The 18,179-nt window shown below is 48.1% G+C and overlaps 1 protein-coding gene across 2 annotated transcripts in view; it reads right to left on the reverse strand.

Annotated features, from left to right (window-relative positions):
• PLCD1 (phospholipase C delta 1) overlaps positions 1-17,130 on the reverse strand; it is a 58,670-nt gene extending 41,540 nt beyond the window's left edge. Inside the window, exons 1-2 of one of the 2 annotated variants that reach the window (XM_068145920.1) lie at positions 16,592-17,130; positions 1,834-1,998 (exon numbers count right to left, since the gene is read on the reverse strand). In XM_068145920.1, coding sequence (XP_068002021.1) covers positions 1,834-1,998; positions 16,592-16,625 — 199 coding nt within the window. In that variant the 5' untranslated portion in view covers positions 16,626-17,130. Of the gene's footprint in view, positions 1-1,833; positions 1,999-7,282; positions 7,510-16,591 lie in introns of those variants that run through there. The other variant, XM_068145918.1, reaches the window with a different exon arrangement.
• Between the last annotated feature and the right edge of the window lie 1,049 nt (positions 17,131-18,179).

Below are 18,179 nucleotides of genomic sequence, written 5' to 3' on the forward strand. Positions count from 1 at the left end.
TGGATTCAGCCTGTGCTTCTCAAGTAGGTGCCAAATCCCTGGGCCCACAGAGCAAGAACTCTCTCCCACCAATATCAGAGCACCCAGGTAGGGACAGGACTGTTGCTGGAGGTGCTCTCAACTCTCACAATTTGGAAACTGCTGGCTCTGAAATTCATTCCTCTCAACTCATGTCTTTATTTGTTGTACAGCAAGATATTACCTGGGAAAGAACATTGCTTGGATATGGGACAGAGCCCAGCAAAGCAAATATTCATTAAGGGCTCTGTGTTGGGTTTTGTTACCATGGGATACTGCATTGGTACCTAAAGAGCCCAGCTGAGCACACACACAGTGAGGGACAGCATCAAATCCAAAGCCTTTTACAGCCAGAGAGACAAAGAGAAAGGAAATGTGTGGGGAAGGATGCACAAAGAGATTAAATGATGTGCTCAAGGTCATGTGAGAGGATTGTGGCCATCAGGATTATAATCTAGGCATATTTTGCCCTGCTACCTTACTCCTCCTACTGAAAATCTTATCACTGCTTGTGGGAGGGGGTAATTTGGAAGACCCACCCTTCATTTAGTTAATTGTGACTGTTACCACAGAAATTGTGTAAATAACATGTAACACAGGCAGCATGTTCTGCATTTCAACATGCCATAAAAGAAATTCCACACTGGTCATTTACCTCCTGGCTTCACAAGACCAGGAGGAGTAGTGATGGGGAAAGATGTCAGAAAAACACCAAATGAGAAGGAAAACCAGACAGAAGCAGATATACATCCTGCCTGCTCCCATGTTGATGGCACAGCTGGGCTCCTCATCCAAATTATGGCCCCAAGATGAGTCATGATGGTGCAGAATGGTTTTCCTGTGTCCACATAATGGTGACTGTCCTAGCTGGACTTTTTACAGTGGAACAGACTGGGTTTCCAAGAATAGAATAGAATAGAATAGAATAGACCAGGTTGGAAAAGAACTTTGAGACCATTGAGTGCAACCTATCACCCAACACTATCTAATCAACTAAACCATGGCACCCAGCACCCCATCCAGGCTCTTCCTAAACACCTCCAGTGATGGTGACTCCACCACCTCCCTGGGCAGCCCATTCCAATGGGCAATCACTCTCTCTATGAAGAGTTTCTTCCTAACATCCAGCCTAAGCCTCCCCTGGCACAGCTTGAGAGCTTGAGACTGTATCCTCTTGTTCTGGTGCTGGCTGCCTGGGAGAAGAGACCAACCTCTGCCTGTCTACAACCTCCCTTCAGGTAGTTGTAGAGAGCAAGAAGGTCTCCCCTGAGCCTCCTCTTCTCCAGGCTAAGCAACCCCAGCTTCCTCAGCCTCTCCTCATAGGGCTTGTGGTTAAGGATGAGAACAGGCTTTCCTTCCCAGAGATATCTCCTGGAAGCCTTTGTATCTCCACGCCTCTGTGTTTCCCTTGTGAGGCTTAAATGCCAGCTCTCCCAGGGGCTGCAGGCAGAAAAGAAGTGTCCTGGCAGAGCCCAGACCAACAGCCCAAGCACACCATACCACACTGCAGATGCTCAAGCCATGTCTCACAGGCTCCAGCACCTGAGTAACCTAAACTCTTGCTCTGGGGAGGAAATGGGCTGCTGGGACCAGCACAGGCCACACCACAATGATTTTAAGCAGTAGCTCATGAGCTTGGGAAATGTGGCCAGTCCTGACACGGCAGATTCCTCCCAGCTGCCTCCAGAGATGACAGGAGGTGTGAAGGATCTGCTCCAAGCCCTACCTCCACACCACAAGCACACTGGTCCTGGTTCACCCCGAGCTCCTCTGCCCACAGTGCCTCATGTCTATGATGAAGGAAATTGTACTTACAGATCTGGGACTCTGGAGACCTCAGCACCTTCTTTGATTCCTGCCATATGGTTTTGCAGTCCTCCTGAAGCTTATAAAACCTCTCCTTTCTCCAAGAGCTGGACTTTACTTTCAGCAGCTGGCTGCCTTTCAAGAGGAACTTCAGATCTTTGTCATCTTTTAAGCCTGTAAAGAAACAGAAGTGGTAATGCTGTAAGAGTCAACTCGAGAAATGATGCTCATGGGCTCTTTCCTTCCTCAGGTCACTATCACAGACAGACCACTGCAGTCCAGACAGGTCTGGGGAGGGCAGCAGAGCACAGACACCCAGAAATCTGCCATGCCATGCCTTTATGTTCAGAAAAGAGGTTGGGGCCTTGTAGATTAGAGTCATAAAATCAATAAAGTTGGAAAAGACCTCAAAGATCATCAAGTCCAACCTCTCACCCAACACCTCATGACTACTAGACCATGGCACCAAGTGCCACGTCCAATCCCCTCTTGAACATGTCCAGGGATGGTGACTCCACCACCTCCCTGGGCAGCACATACCAACAGCTAACAACTCTCTCAGTGAAGAACTCTCTCCTCACCTCCAGCCTAAACTTCCCCTGGCACAGCTTGAGAATGTGTTCTCTTGTTCTGGTGCTGGTTGCCTGGGAGAAGAGACCAACCCCCACCTGGCTACAACCTCCCTTCAGGTAGTTGTAGACAGCAATAAGGTCTCCTCTGAGCCTCCTCTTCTCCAGGCTAAACAACCCCAGCTCCCTCAGCCTCTTCTCACAGGGCTGTGCTCAAGACCTCTCCCCAGCCTTGTTGCCCTTCTCTGGACACATTCAAGTGTCTCAATGTCCTTCTTAAACTGAGGGGCCCAGAACTGGACACAGGACTCAAGGTATGGCTGAACCAGTGCTGAGTACAGGGGCACAATGACTTCCCTGCTCCTGCTGGCCACACTATTCTTGATGGAGACCAGGATTCCATTGGCCTTCTTGGCCACCTGGGCACACTGCTGGCTCATATTCAGCTGCTGTCAACCAGTACCCCCAGGTGGGCAGCTCTCAGCCACACTGACCCCAGCCTGTAGCTCTGCATGGGGTTGTTGTTCCCAAAGCACAGCACCCAGCGCTTGGACTTGTTGAATGCCATCCTGTTGGACTCTGCCCATCTGTCCAGCCTGGCAAGGTCCCTCTGGAGAGCCCTTCTATCAAATTAAAAGATTGAGTCCAAACAAGATTAAAAGATTGAGTCCAAAGACTTTTGTACTGTAATTCTCAGGTGGTTTAGAAACATAAACTATCTTCTTCCCAGCCAATACAGTCTGATGTTAGGATGTTAAAAACCACAACCAACCCAACAGTAAAAGCAGAGGAAAGAAAATTGCATAACTGCTATTGGAGTTCTGTCAGGAACTTTCAGATCTATCCTGCAACGAATTTCCTTTGTGGAGACAGGAATACACAAAGATATCTCTCTTCCTTCTCTGGCATGCAGTCCCCTATTATCCTCGTGGGAATTTTGAAGGTCAGTGTCATGAGGCTTAGGACACACACAGAAAAGTTTGGTGCCACACAGCATCACGTCAGTAAGGCAGCAACCATGTTCTCCTCATTGCTCAGCTCATATAGTATCCTACTATCAGTCAGGGTTGGAAGGGACCACAAGGATCATCTAGTTCCAACCCCCCTGCCATGGGCAGGGACACCCCACACTAGATCAGCCTGGCCAGAGCCTCATCCAGCCTGGGCTTAAACACCTCCAGGGACGGGGCCTCAACCACCTTCCCTGGACAACCCATTCCAGGGCTTCACCACTCTCATGGGGAAGAACTTCCTCCTCACATCCAGCCTGAATCTCCCCACCTCCAGCTTCATTCCATTCCCCCTAGTCCTATCACTACCTGAGATCCTGAGCAGTCCCTCCCCAGAGTGACTTCCCCAAGAGGACCTTTACCTTTTCTTACCCTGCTAGATCCCCACAATGCCAAGTAATAATAACCACACCTTCTGGTTCCAGGAGCTTCAGTTTTCACAGCATAGTATACATTCAGGAAGGCCCTTTGACATCTAGAGAGGCAACAGACATCTACCGAGACTGAACACACGGATTTGGCATTCCATATGGTTTTGAGTGCCTCAGCAGTACATGACTTCCACGTACCTAAACACCTTGGAGAATCTGTCCCTCAAACCAGCTGTTAATTACAGATCTGGAGGATGTGGGCTGGGGAAGGTGAGAGCATCAAACATGAGAACCACATCCTGGGCTTTCAGTAATAGGCACCTTGCATCTCCCTGACTCTGCATGAAAGGCTGGCTCAAAGCTGATGAAACAGCGCTTAAGCCTGTTGCACTGATCAAGCACATCCCAACTCAATGGGAGGTTTGCTAACCTTATCTTGGCCACTTGCAGCTACCTGACATCATGGGGAATTTCCCAGTTACCACAGGCTCTCACAAAGCAGAATTCATGCAATCATGTCTATATTGCAGCATGGCATTCCCCTCTGACAGCAGATTTGTTCTTCTCTGAAAGACACAGAATTGAATTGTGGCTTTTGAAACAGGGCAAGGCAATAATCTACCAGGCATAAGTTCAGGCCTGCCTGAAAAACAAAACCCAGCATGGGATCCAAATAGCCAAATCCTCAGACTCCTGACCATTCACACAGGAAACTGAAATACCTATGGCTGCAGAGCACCAAGGTGGGTTGTGGTGACAGCAGCAAAAAGCAGCACCATGGGTTTGTGACTGGGATATATTGGTCTGAAGAGACCATTCTAGGTTGCCAAAGAAAGCCTGGCACCACCATCAGAGATAAATGTTAGGGGAATCCAATCAGCAAGCTGCTCACATCATTTTACTGGTTTTGCAGATGCTAAGGAGCATGCCCAGAGCTGAGCCTGGCTGAGGAATCCAGGGCTGAAGGCACCACAGTGGGAGCTGGAGATCCTGAAAAGGTGACTGTGGCCTCTCTCTTTCCTCTACATTCAGTTAGCTACCTCATTAATTAAGTGTCTTCCCACACTACAGCATGCCCTGGACTTCTCAGCTCAGGTCTGATCTGGAGATTCCCAAGAGGAGAACTTGAATGCTTCCTCCTCTGGAAACCTCAGAAAGAAGGGGGAGAAGAAAAATGCCATCTCCAGTGAAAAACAAAAGGGTGACTGCTGTCCTGAGTGGGGGCAGTCTGTGTCTTCTGCTGCTTTGCAGCTGCTCCCCAGGCATGGCCTTGGTCTGGATGGAGAGGATAGTGCAACACCAGCTATGGCATCTGAGACATCCTGCAGGGTATACTGAGATTCAGGCACAGCTGAGGGCTGACAAAAAGCCAGACCATCCAGATGAAGGGCAGATATCACAAGAGCTTCACAGGTCTTTGGTCTCCTGAGCTTGCTCAGGCTTCCTCTCTGAGGCAAAGTTTGTCCGTGTGCAGAGAAGATACCTCAGACTTAAGCCTTAATAACACTTCTGTAGTCCCCCTCAAGCTTCCTGGACATGAGAGAAACTTTTTCCTTTTCTCTATTCACCCACACCATTTCTGCCCTGGCTCCCAGCCTCTTTCTTTCTCTTTCTTTGGATCCCAACCACACCAGGCATCACTATGGGACTAGGAGGAAGACATGCCGTCCTAGGGCCACATGAGGAGGAAAGCAGGAAACCCACCAATTCCTTTGGGTGTCTATGTGCATAAATGTGTAATGAGAAATCCCCATTAACCAAGGCATGTTCTGTTACACAGACACCACATGCAGTGTGTGCAACATGCCATGTCACCTGCACATCCCAAAGAGCTGCACCAATGTCATCCAGGCAAATCTGGATGGGCACAGGCAATGATCAAGAGCAGATTCTTCTTCTCAAGGCTTGATCCACAAAGGTCACACACCAGCTGGAGTTCAGACTACTTCATCCTGCTCACCAGCACATCCCAGTTCGGGTCAAAGCTCCCCTTCCTCTTCAAAAGGTCTAACTATGGACCACCATGGTCATGAAACCATCTCCTGAACACCTCCAACTCCTGCCTGAAACAGGTGGCAGGACCATGTCTTGCTTAGCATCCTTTGTGAAATACCAAACAAATACTGAGCATGGCAAATTGCAGCATGTGTTTGAAGGGTCAGACCCACCTCTGTGAAGTAGCAACCACACACTCTCTAAAGAGAACAGGTTTAGAATAGAATAGAATAGAATAGAATAGAATAGAGCAGAACAGAACAGAACAGGTTGGAAGAGACCTTCAAGATCATCGCATCCAACCCATCATCCTACACCACCTGATCAACCAAACCATGCAACCAAGCACCCCATGAAGTCTCCTTCTAAACACCTCCTGGCAGCCCATTCCAATGGCAAATTAGTCTCTCTATTAAGAATTTCTTCCTAATATCCAATCTAAACCTCCCCTGGAGCAGCTTGAGACTATGTCCTCTTGTTCTAGTGCTGGTTGCCTGGGAGAAGAGACCAGCCCCTGCCTGTCTCCCTTCAGGTAGTTGTAGAGAGCAATAACATCTCCCCTGAGCTTCCTCTTCTCCAGGCTCCTGTTTGGCAAAGGTAGGAGTGCCTCATGCACACACAGCACTGCAATAAGCATGAGGTCAATATACTGCACTGTGAAACTTTATCCACTAAGACATCAAAAATGTTAACCTTTGTATTATCTGTCTGGGGTTTATAGCGGGTGGGAAGCACAATAAAAGAATAGCTGTCCCAGCAGAAGCCAGGCCCTGGAGTTCACTAAGGAGGAAGGGTGAAGTCTGTAGCAGACCGTGATAACCTCTATTTCTGCCTGGCTCAGTAGCAGATCTGCTGGCCTGATAGAAACAATTTAACTACGGCTGCTATAAAACAAGTCTCCTCCTGCCAGCTCTTCCCTCTCCCCCCTGGTTTAAGACCAGACCGAACTCAGGTTTGCTGGTTTAAAAGGGCAGATAAAATCCAGACAACTCAGGTGGGTCGATGCCAACTTTCCATCTCCACCTGCTCTCTGTAGCCACAGATATCAAGGGACTGGCATCTACTCGAGCTGCCTCTCCAGAGAGCAGGAACCAGCAATGAGTTCATAGCACGACAGAGGAGTTATGAAACTTCCTGGGTTTCCTGTTTCTTTTCATCCAGTGAGCACGTTCCTCTGAGTGGCTCCTCGGGCTTTTACAGAAGCTGGCAGCACACCACTCAGAAGCCCTAAAATTAGGCAGGAAAAGGGCACTGCCTTCCCCAACCATCGACAGTTCAGCAAGCCCAACAACAGATCTGGAGACCAGCTCTTTGCCAAAGAGGTCCCTCCTTCTTTGATGCCTCAGATGAAGCGGTTTACACATCTGGCAGGTGGTTACAGGCAAAGCAAAGGAAAAGAAACCTCAGGAGTTTAAAAATAACCTCGGAGCTGCCTTTAGGGTGGAGCACTGCCTCTGAGCAGGGAAAAGAGGCAGCAGTGCAGCAGAAGTGCTGAGGCCAACTTGTCCCTTACCCAGCCTGATGCCGTTCAACGCGGCCACTCTACGGCTCTGCTCCCGTAGGATGTTTTCCTGGGACGCCGTGCGCTTGGGCTGCCTCCGGATGCACTGCATGATCCAGCCTGGAGCTCAGGGACAGCAGTCGGGAAGGATGGGGGGGGCACGCCACCCCGGCGAGGATCCCTGCTCATCCAGGAGCCTCCGGCGTGTGCGGTGACAAACGGGGCTCCAAGGAGCGAACGGAGGCACTGGCAGCGCCGGGCAGGGGAGGGCAGAGTCCAGCTGGGGGTGGGACCGTGGGAAGTCTCTCCTCCTGCTCTGCTCACCAGCACACGCTGGTTGCTGAATTACGCCGAAGCGCCGGCCGGCAGCTGCCCAGGTAAAAGGAACGAGTTTTCCTACAGTCATATGCCAGTGGGGTTTTATGCATCATTTCCAGAGGCTGGAGGACTTCCAAATATTGTTTGTGGCTCCTAATCAGTGCCTGTGGCTTGTCAGCTCAGCCTGCCCACAAACGCCTGGATCAGAGGGAGCTCGGCTCCACCCTTCTGTGCGGAGCTGCTCTGCGTTATCCCCACTGGCACCACACAGCGAAGAGGAAGCTAAAAACACCTTGTAGCCAGGGCAGATGTAGCCCAAAAGCTGCTCGGAAAGTTTATTTTAATGCTCTTCGTTTTTCCACCTAGAGAAGAGCATTTTCCAAAGACTCCAGAGTATCTTCTCTGCCACTGATTTCCTGTATGACTTGGGTGAGTCACTTACCCTGCGTTTCTACATAGCACTGGGCTTAGTCTTGTAGTTCAGATTTGTCCTGCAGTCTGGTAGCCCCCATCATGCTTTAACAAGTCACTGGTTACATAGAATTAGAGAATAATTCAAGCTGGAAAGGGCCTCTGGAGCTCTCTAGTTCAATCACCCACTCCAAGTGGGGTCACTGTCACAGGTAGATCAGGATGCTCACAGCCTTGTCCAGGTGAGTTATGGGTATCTTAAGGACAGAGCCTCTATAGATCTAGATCTTTGTTCAAAATCTTAGGTGTTCTCAGTGAGGAATGTGTTAATTACAACCAGTATAAATTTCCTGTGCTGAAATTCATGACCATTGTCCAACGTCCTGGCGATGACTGGGGTGAAAATTCATCTCTTCCCTAGCCATGACCCCTTCTGCAGCAAAATACAGCAGCTATACTTACTAAGTTGTGCCATCCTAGGTAAATTTGCAGCCCTTTTTACAGACTAAGGGGGTTTGTCATTGCCTTTGCTAGCTGCTGTGCCAGGCAAGGCAAGGGTGAAGATACTGCAAGCAGAGGTAGTCAAGCTGGCGTGATGTCCCTTACTGCAGAAGCCACATGTGCCTGAGACTTAACTGAAGGCTCTCCATCACCAATCCTGCATCACATTCAACACAAGTTTATAGGATATATTCTCTGTTTCTGGTGTCTGGCAATCCAGTCATCTTCCCCTTCTATCTTCCACATTTTGAAGGAAGCCCTCCCAACCCTCACAGAGTCATTAATGACTCCTCTATGTCACATGTAAGAAACTCTCTGGGGACAAAGCAGAGCTATTGTGTGGCCTTAAAGAGCAGTACAACTGGTAAGACCTTATTTACACATGACAACTACAAACCACAGCCAGCAAGGAGAATAAAGGCATGTTCTGGATGGGTTGTTGCTGAACATGTTAGCCAGGCAGTCAGTGGGTACTTAAGGAAACACCTCCAGCCCTTCCTGCACATACAGGGACTGGAGATTGGAGCTGTGATCTCTGCAGCGTTTCCCTGGGAGCTGGGATGGTTGCTTTTGCCCTGGCTAGGAGGTGAGCACCATGATGTAATGGCTAGATGAGATTTATTAGCTAGCAGTCTCAGAGCACTTCCCGTATTTCACATTGTACTGGAGAGGACAGATACAATCAAAGGAGTGGGGAAGAGAATAGTCTCCTGCACTTGCCTTAGCAAAACAATTTGCTTCCATGCTCCAGCTCGCCTGTCCAGTGGCAGCCACAGCCCCACAGGGATCAATTTGAGAGCACAGAGTGTCCCTCTGCTTCATCTTCTCATTAATTCCTAACAAGCAGTGCCAGTGACAGCATTGCTTTGAGCTTTCCAGGCCCTCAGAGAACATTTTACTGTACTTATCTCTGAAGTCTGTGCACACACAAAGCACAGGATTGTCATTCATGGGTTTATATACTTGACCAGAACAGTAATGTGTGCTTTGAGGACTTCAGAAGTGTAAGGCAGTTCAAATCAGTTTGGTTTTAAAGTGAAGATGAGACCGTTGAGCCAGAAATGCCCTGCTTTGGGAAACAGCAGCTCTGGATGTATTGTGGCCTTGAGGTCATTTAAAGACAAGGTCACACCTCACAGATGAATCCTGATGGATAGGTGTGACCCTGTGTGTCACAGGGCATGGCTCTGTGATGTTGCACAGTGCTGCGTCACGCTCCAGCGCTGGAGGAAGTGATTCCTGCAAATGGCTTAGGGAAAAATTCTCCAACCTTTATTCACTGCAGGTAACACCTGACTGGGTCTGAAGCCTGCAAACACTCCAGCACTGCAGTTTTACCCATATGACCCACTGAAATAAACAGCACCAGTCACATGGCTGAAGTTATTCAGGACCCTGTGCCCAGGATCGAGGCTGTGCTAATCATTCCATCAATTCCTACTGGATTACTCATGGAGCAAATGGAAATCTATGCGAATGAGGATGTCAGAACAAGGTCCCAAAGTCAGCAAAGTGCTTTGACATCCAAGAAACAAGCACTTGAGATAGAAAGGCTGTAGTGTCTGGTAGGAAATAAGCAATGTGGGGAAACTCTTAATGCACAGGCTGCTCTTCAGATAACTTCCCAAAATGAATTACTCTCCACCACATCCTTACACAAAGGAGCTAAGGAAGCACCATTACCACTTCCTAGAGAAAGAAACAAGTGGAGTTTGGGGTCTTGGACACCAGACTTGTTCTTCCATCACTGCCACATTGGGACAGCATCAAAAATGGTGCAAATTTAACACTGATCATAGTCTCTTTCCACCACACTGACATAAATTGGGGTCGGTGTTGATAGGTTGGACTCGATCATCCTCGAGGTCCTTTCCAACCTAAGTTATGCTGTGATACTGTGATACTGTGAAATGGCATGACAGAAGTCAGCTCCTGATGTGCCTCCATTTGTGAAAATTTAGGACCAGAATGAAAACACCCATGCTGCTTGAAGAGCTCATCACTTCCCCACTGCATCATGCACATGATGGAAATTACTCTCAGTAGTAGCACCTATGACACACAATAATACATGTTAAGGGAGGTTGTCCCACTAGAGGCCAAAGGTTGTGCTCTCTATTTGTTACCAAGAAGGGAAAAAAAGGTCTATGTCACATGATGCTGCTCCTCAAAGAAACAGAGTCATGTCATCTTCTCTCCCAGACTCCCTGACAGTGAAATTCAACAGAGTTATTTTAATGGGAGCATTGCTGCTCATTGATGAACTGCAATGTCTGCCCCTACGTATTCCTCATCCTCAGAAAGTGTGAGGTCATGCAGTGCAGGTGAACTCAGCATCAGGGAGAGTCTGGAAAAGCTGTAGTGCAGCCCACCTGCAGTAACACAAACAAACCTTCCATCACTTGTTAGGACAGCACTCAGGAACTCGTGTCCCTGATGGTAAATAAAGTTTGAGTTTCTACTATGAGAAGAGTTGTCAGTGCAGCAGCAGCTTGAAATGAGCACAACCAGCTGCAACCCTGGGCAGTAGCTACTGCTGGGAAAAGCAAAAACCTGCCAAGTGATGAGGATTAAGTCTGCTTCTCTAGTGGTTTTGCAAGTCACTGATGTTACCTGTGAATTGCCTCTGCATAGGTCTCTTTTATCCTTTGCCATCACCCCAGGTTATATCCAACCTGTCTTTTATTACAGCCCTGTGCCTGGGATAAGTGTGGTCCCAGCGCTGGAAAGTTTTCTTCCAGCTGCGACTCTGCCACAAGGAGAGGACAGCAAGACTCCCTCCACATCTGCAGGGTCTGACCTTGCCCTGCCTTTCCCTCTGGAGTCCATTCTTCACTCATGCTCTCTCATATTTCACTTGTAGAACCCTCACTCTTTCCTCCTTCCTTGCTACCTTGAGGACACTGCTCACTTCCGTCAGCTTCGTTCTCCCCAGCCACACCTCATGTCCTCCAAGGACCAGGCCTTGCTGCTTGGCACAGCAGAGCTTGACAACAGCCATTTTCTCACAGTCCTCTAGATCAGTGCTCCTCTCCTTGCTCACTCCAGGGGAATGGAGGCCAGGCAGTGGGTGCTGAGACCATAAGCATCAGTGCATCCCTTGCCAAAGATGCTGCTGCTTGTTGCCAGTTGGTGCATCTCCGGTGCATGTGGTATGTACCAAGTTCCACCTTGTGGTGACACTGAGAATGGGCTTCTCAACAAAGCCCTGGGCAGCATCAGCAAATCTCCTTTCCTTCCTTACATTGGCTTGTAATGCCCACTCTGCTTCCCTTCCAGGATGTTTGAGAGGTCCTGCTGAGCCGAGGCAGGGTTACCTTGAAGTCTCACATGCAAGTTTTCCTAAGTATCATGTTGTGGGGCTGTCCTTCAAACCACTGCCTAAAACCTTCCACCACTGGCATGCTGGCAAGAAGCTGTATGATGGGCAGGTTTCTGGTGTGCTGAGATCAGCAGTGTCATGCTGGCCCCAAATTTCTCTGTGTCATGTGGCTGCCTCTCCTTGCCTGCATGGTCTGTGAGAGGAGAATGTTCCCTTCTCCAGCTCTGTTCTGCTCAGTCCATGCCACGCAGCCACCTTTACCCAAAACAGACTGTTTATATCCAGACTGCCTACTGGGAAAGCTTACAGGCTCGTGCTACCATCCAGACCATGCTACATGCTAGCTTGCTCTGGAGAAAAACCAGGCTGGGGAATGTGCTGGCAGTTAAATGGTGCAGAGCCCTGGCCCTAGTTGGTACAGATGAAGCCAGGCTGCCTGCTCAGGCATTTCACAGACAGTTCAAATTATAACCTTTATTTGTGAAAACCTTCATAAGGCTTTCTGACAGTCTGGGTCACTTGAGGAGAGCTTGGATCCATGCATGGCACTGGCTGTGACCCATCAAAAGCTGCTGCCCTGAGTTCTTGATGAGACCCAGGTAGAAAACCTAACTAAAGTTCATTGCATTCAGGAGCTGAAAACCAGCCTGAAGGTTTGGACCTTCCACTGGTCCCTCCATCACGATTTGGCTGCAGAGTGAGAGGCACTAAACCAAACACTGGCTTGCAGTAAATTACAGCTTTTCTAGTAGCTGGTGTGAAAAGAGTGGGAAGAAAATAGCTGAAAAGAAGGATATCAGCTTGATGAATAGCACCAGCACCAACAGCCAGGAGCACTCATGCTGCTTGGTTGCCTAACTCCTAAGTCATATTTCTGGGCACATGCTGATGAATGAAGACATTCCCTTCATAAAACCAAAGTCAGCTGTAGGTGGCTCCCAGTTTCATTTGCCTAATGCCACTTAATAGTTTTTCTCAACATTTCCTTCAGGAGCTGAGATTTCTTCCACAGATGAAATGCAGGTCACTCTCACCACTTGGCAGCAGGGCAAAATTAGTGCAATAACAAAATTGCACAATTGAATTATGGAAAACTGGAGGGGGAGGAAACATCTTCTTTTCTTTTTCCCTTCAATAACTTCTCTGGAATTTCAGCATTCTGTAACTTTAGCCAAAAAAAAACCAGCCAGCAAGGCTTGTTGTGTGAAAATTTCCACACACAGGTTGTCTAAACTGGCTCATTTAAGGTGTTGCAATAACCCTGCTTAGAAGAAACTGTTGTGAAATCTTCTCTACCTGTACAAAGGAAAAGAGAAACGCCTCTGTGTTTGACCAATGTCTGCAACTTTCCATTCTGGTGCACCTGACTAAGGACTGAGCCCATCCAACCACAGTGAGGACCTAGGAGACACATGGGAAGGGGAGTTGGCTCAGTATTTAGGCTCAGGGACTTAAGGCTTTTTAGCCTGGAGGAGGCTGAGGAAGGATCTTATAAAAACTTAAAGGGTGCCAGGAAGATGGGACCAGTCTTTTTTCAGTGGTACCCACTGACAGGACAAGAGGGAGTGGACACAAACATTGGAAGCTCCATCTAAACATGGGGAAGAACTTCTTTACATTGAGGGTGGTAGAAAACTGGAGCAGGCTGCCTGGAGAGGTGGTGGAGTCTCCATCTCTGGAGTCATTCAAAACCCACCTGGACGCCATCCTGTGCAATCTCTACATAAACCTGCTCTAGATGAACTCCAGAGGTCCCTTCCAACCCCTATAATTTTGTGGCTCTGTAATTCTAGGATTTAGGTGTCTACACTGCGCTGAACACGAGGCCAGGAGAAGACAGGGTACAATTCCCCTGTGTAAAACCCTGTAAGTCTAAAATCTCTCACTGATACCTAAATTTAGCCAGCCAAATCCCTCTCTGGATGATTAAATCACCAAGTATTTGTCTGCAGCTCTCCCTCATAAGTAACTGTTTATATTTTGATCTCCCTGCAAAGGAAACTATACTTTGCTCCCAAATCATGGACACCTTTGGTTCCCAGGGCTGTCCCTCCAGTCAGCTGAGTTTCCAGACCTTGCACAAACCATCTCTTTCCCACACACCTCTCCGTCTTCCTTTTCCATGTAGTTGGCTGTGCCTTTTCATCTCTGCTACCTGCAGCAGCTTTCCAACTGGGTGTTGCATTTCCTCCTTCCTCCTCTTTCATTTCCCCATTACAATCTCTTCTCCCCCCTGAGCATCTTCTTGCCCTGACTCATCCACTTTTGGGCCTCATGCTGGGGCTTCGCACACTGGCGACAACCTCAAAACCAACTGAGGGCTTTAGTTTTACCAGAAGACATTGCTCAGGTTGGAAATTTAGCAGCTTTTGTGTCAAATAAGCAAATAAAACTCACAGACAACTCAATTTGATGTTACTTGTCCTGTCTGGGGAAAAAACAAAGGACAGGACAAGTCCTCAGCTGCACCTTTAATGTACTGAGCAGTGTCGGTATTGCAAATTCTCATGCACTGCTAGAAACACTGTGCCTCAGAAAATTCCATGTTAACACATTGGGCACAATCTGCATCAAATGGGGTGTGCTAAGAGCATTTTGTTTGCAGGAAAGGAGATCAAAGTCACCTGCTGCATGAGAGCAGATTCTAGCTGATGCCCAGTAGTATTATCTCCACCCATAGAGGGTGAAACCCAGAAGGAGCCTCCTCAGTGCTCCCAGCTATGAAGGGCAGGTGGAGATGATTCATTTGGAAATGTACATCTAGAAGTTAGTTGTCAGGATTAGTTGACAGTAGAAACAAGGACATGGCCTGTTTTGTAGGGCTTTACCAACCCTGCCCTGCTGAGTCTCACCCTGGGCTGTGGCAGAGGACATTCCCATAAAAGGGCTGTGGCATTCCCTGCACAATGTAACAGTGTCTTGGATGAAAAAGTCAGTGTGCTAGAATAAGGCAGAGTAGAAACTGACCATCCCATAATCTCTGTGAGCACAAGGCCTCCCAGTTCAGAAAGGAACCAGCTTCATGAGGCAAAAGGAAGATCATTAATAGCCCCCAGAGTCTCACAGATTCCCTGCACACTGAATGTAGATGAGCCTTTATAAAATAAATAAGAAGCCCATCCAGTTGAATGAAACACATTCAAAATGAACTGAGAAATAAGAAAACCAGCCTAAATCACAGCAGCTACTCTGTGGACAAAAGAACACCCTCAGTTTCCTTCCCAGGGCTCAGGTCTCCATGTAAAGGCAGAGTTAACAAAACTACACAAACTTTTCAGAAGCTCTCATCTGCATCAGTATCTGCTTCCACTACCAGAAGATAGCTCAGTGGTCTCTGCTGACTGTCAGATATTTTACTGAGGCTGACCCATGTGTCTGTGGCTAATTCTGACACAGTAAATGCAGCTGTTGTTGTAGCTGTATTGGAGAATAAAAGAAAAGAAAAGAGGGAAAAACTGCAAGAAAGGAACCAAGCTTCAACATGCACCCACAGCAAAAAAAAAGTATCTATGAACCATAGAATCTGAGAAATTTCTGACAAAATGCATAGCACAAGCCTGATCCTGCTAACAAACCACCATGTGAGCAACTTCTCTTGCCTAAGTAGTCTGGCATTCAGAGTGACACTGGCACTTGTGTGTGCTATGTGTCAAGGAATGTCAGTAAATGCTTCTTTAAAAGCTTGGCTCTTTCTACACTTGTGTGTTTTTCTGCTTGAGTCAAGAAAAGAGATTAACCAGCAGCCACTGAATTCTTCTTGGTTCCTAACCCCAGAGGACTAAATAATATTCACTGGAAAATGATCTACAGGCCAATAATAGGAAATATTTTTAACAGTTCCAGATGTATCTCTTAGCTTTCTTTCCCCAGTGGCTGTGTAATGAATGAGATACCTACAGAAAGTATAACAGTAACCTCTGTTTCACCTTCCTGTCCGATTTCTAACATCCAGGAAAATCAGAGAGAAGGTTCCTTGAGTTTGGGGGAATCTTTTCACATTTATCCTGGCAATGCTAAATTGATTGTGTTTAGGGTCAATCACTTCTTGCTCTATTAGTTTAGCTTTGTCTATAGCACATCTGTAGTAAGAAAGCACCTATCTCATGAAACAAAAATAAGCACTGTAGACTTTCCCCATGTCTTTGGGACCACAATATCCCATTTCAATCCGTAGCTATCACAGCCCTGAGTTGTTTCTGCTCCTCAGAGTGAGTAAAGCACAATGAAGAGGTAACAAAGTAATATATTAAAGTCAGATGAGGGACTGAGGGGCATTTCAGTACTCTGTCAGACAAGCCTCCCAGTCCTGCTACCAATTGAATCTTCTTAAACCTCACTTGCTGGAAGAACAGAGAGGATTACTTCTTCTTTAGAAACATTACTTATTATGTACTTAACATTTATAGAGTCTTAGGAGTAGACCCTGAATGGAGATGATTTATCCTGGCTCTGCTGCCTTCACCAGAGTCCAGAGAGTTGACTAAGTGGAGCATCCGTCCCACTCTCAGACTCACCATGAAGGGGAGGAGATTTGGATCAACTTTTCCCGACTTGCTGACACTTAACCAGCCAAAGACTCTCTTCCTACCAACACTGCTAACATACTCACTGAGAAAAACATGTCATCTCTCTCTGCAACACCGATTACAAGCTGCATTGCTTACAGATGAGAGAAGGGAGACAAAAGAAAAGGGAGAAGAGAGGAGGGAAAACAAAGTTGTCGAACAAGATAAGAGAGGTGAAATTCAAGGACATTTCTACAGACTTACTGTTACAAGCGAGGAAAGTGCCATTCGGTTCCATTGCTGCAAACCAAGCCGCTGTGCAGCAGCAGAAAAGGGCCCCGGCAAACAGCTGTGCCCAGATGTTAGCTCTGGCCCGGGTGGAAGCCAGACCCGCGACACTCCCCCTGCTCTCTGCTCCAGTAACCCCCAACGTCAGCTCCCTCCAGAGAGGCCTGCTCCTTCCCCTTGGCTGGAGATGTGCTCTCGCTGTGACTCCTCATTTATTTCTCTCCCGCACCCGCACGCCGCCGCCTGCCCAGCGCCGCCAGCGAGCCCAGCGCCCGAGCGCAGCTCCGCGCTGGCCCTGGCTCCTCCCCGCTGGAATCTGGCGTCTTCAGCCCCGGCCCAGCCTCCTGCCTCTTGCTCCCGCGGCGGCTTGACAGCCGTGCCTCTTTCCGTGGGGCTGGCACACTTTCACGCCCCGCTCCCTTCCGGCAAGGCTTCCAGAAGGCATCAAGTGCTGTGAACCTCTCCTTCGTGGTCCCCAAATCTCGGAAAGGGGCTTAAAGATGCCAGCCTAGGTCTACAGAGCTGTTGCACACTGGTGCAGGCATATTTCTTCTCGCGGGGGGGTGTGGAGGGGGACGAACAAATCAAAACAGGTCGGAAATTGCCAATGTAGAAATAGAAGCTGTAACCACAAACGCTCACAGAAGCATGAGCTCAAACCCGTAAAAGAGTGACGAGCTTTGCATTTAAGGCAGTGAGGCAGAAAGCAGAAACACTGCCCAGTCCCGAGGCTTCTGCTGAGTGCGACTGACAGCCTCCATTCCGTTCCCTGCTCTTGAATTCGATATTTTATAAGGGTAGAAAGATGATGCTGGCAAACAGGGAGGGGGAAAGAAAGAGAATCCATTAATCCAGTATGGAAAATGAATTTTCTCTCCACTGAAATGTTGGGGGTGTGTGTGTGTGTGTGTGTGTGTTTGCAATTATTGTTTTGTTGTTGTTTGTTTCAATTTCTGGTTATTAGGTTATCTTGCTGCAAACAATAGCTGGATTTGTTGGCAGATTCCAAGCCCTCACTCCTCAGCAGCTGTAAACCCAGCAGCTCCACTGACTGAAGGCAAAAGTCCCTCTGTGATGGTGACAGATAGGGGAGACACATCATGAAAAACACTTTGGGACTAGGACTGTTTGTCCCTCCCTGCCAGGAACTGGGCTGCTCCCTCTGGGAGGTTTTACGGGCCACAAATATAAGGCTGCTGCCACCACCCAAGGAAAATCACCTAATATAGCAAAACTCCTTGTGCTAGTGCAAAAAAAACCCTGAAATAGAAAGGAAGGAAGGAAGCAAGGAAGCAAGGAAGGAAAGGAAGGAAGGAAGGAAGGAAGGAAGGAAGGAAGGAAGGAAGGAAGGAAGGAAGGAAGGAAGGAAGGAAGGAAGGAAGGAAGGAAGGAAGGAAGGAAGGAAGGAAGGAAGGAAGGAAGGAAGGAAGGAAGGAAGGAAGGAAGGAAGAAGGAAAGAAAGAGAAAGAAAGAAATGGGGGAGAGGGGGAGGAGGGGGCAAGGAAAAAAATGAATAAAAGACAAAGAGCAGAAATTTTGCCCCATGACTCCTCAAAAGCTCACT

Source organism: Melanerpes formicivorus, unplaced genomic scaffold (assembly GCF_026170545.1).
Source record: "Melanerpes formicivorus ecotype bairdi unplaced genomic scaffold, bMelFor1.0.p_v2 SCAF_13, whole genome shotgun sequence".
Lineage (NCBI taxonomy): Eukaryota > Metazoa > Chordata > Aves > Piciformes > Picidae > Melanerpes > Melanerpes formicivorus.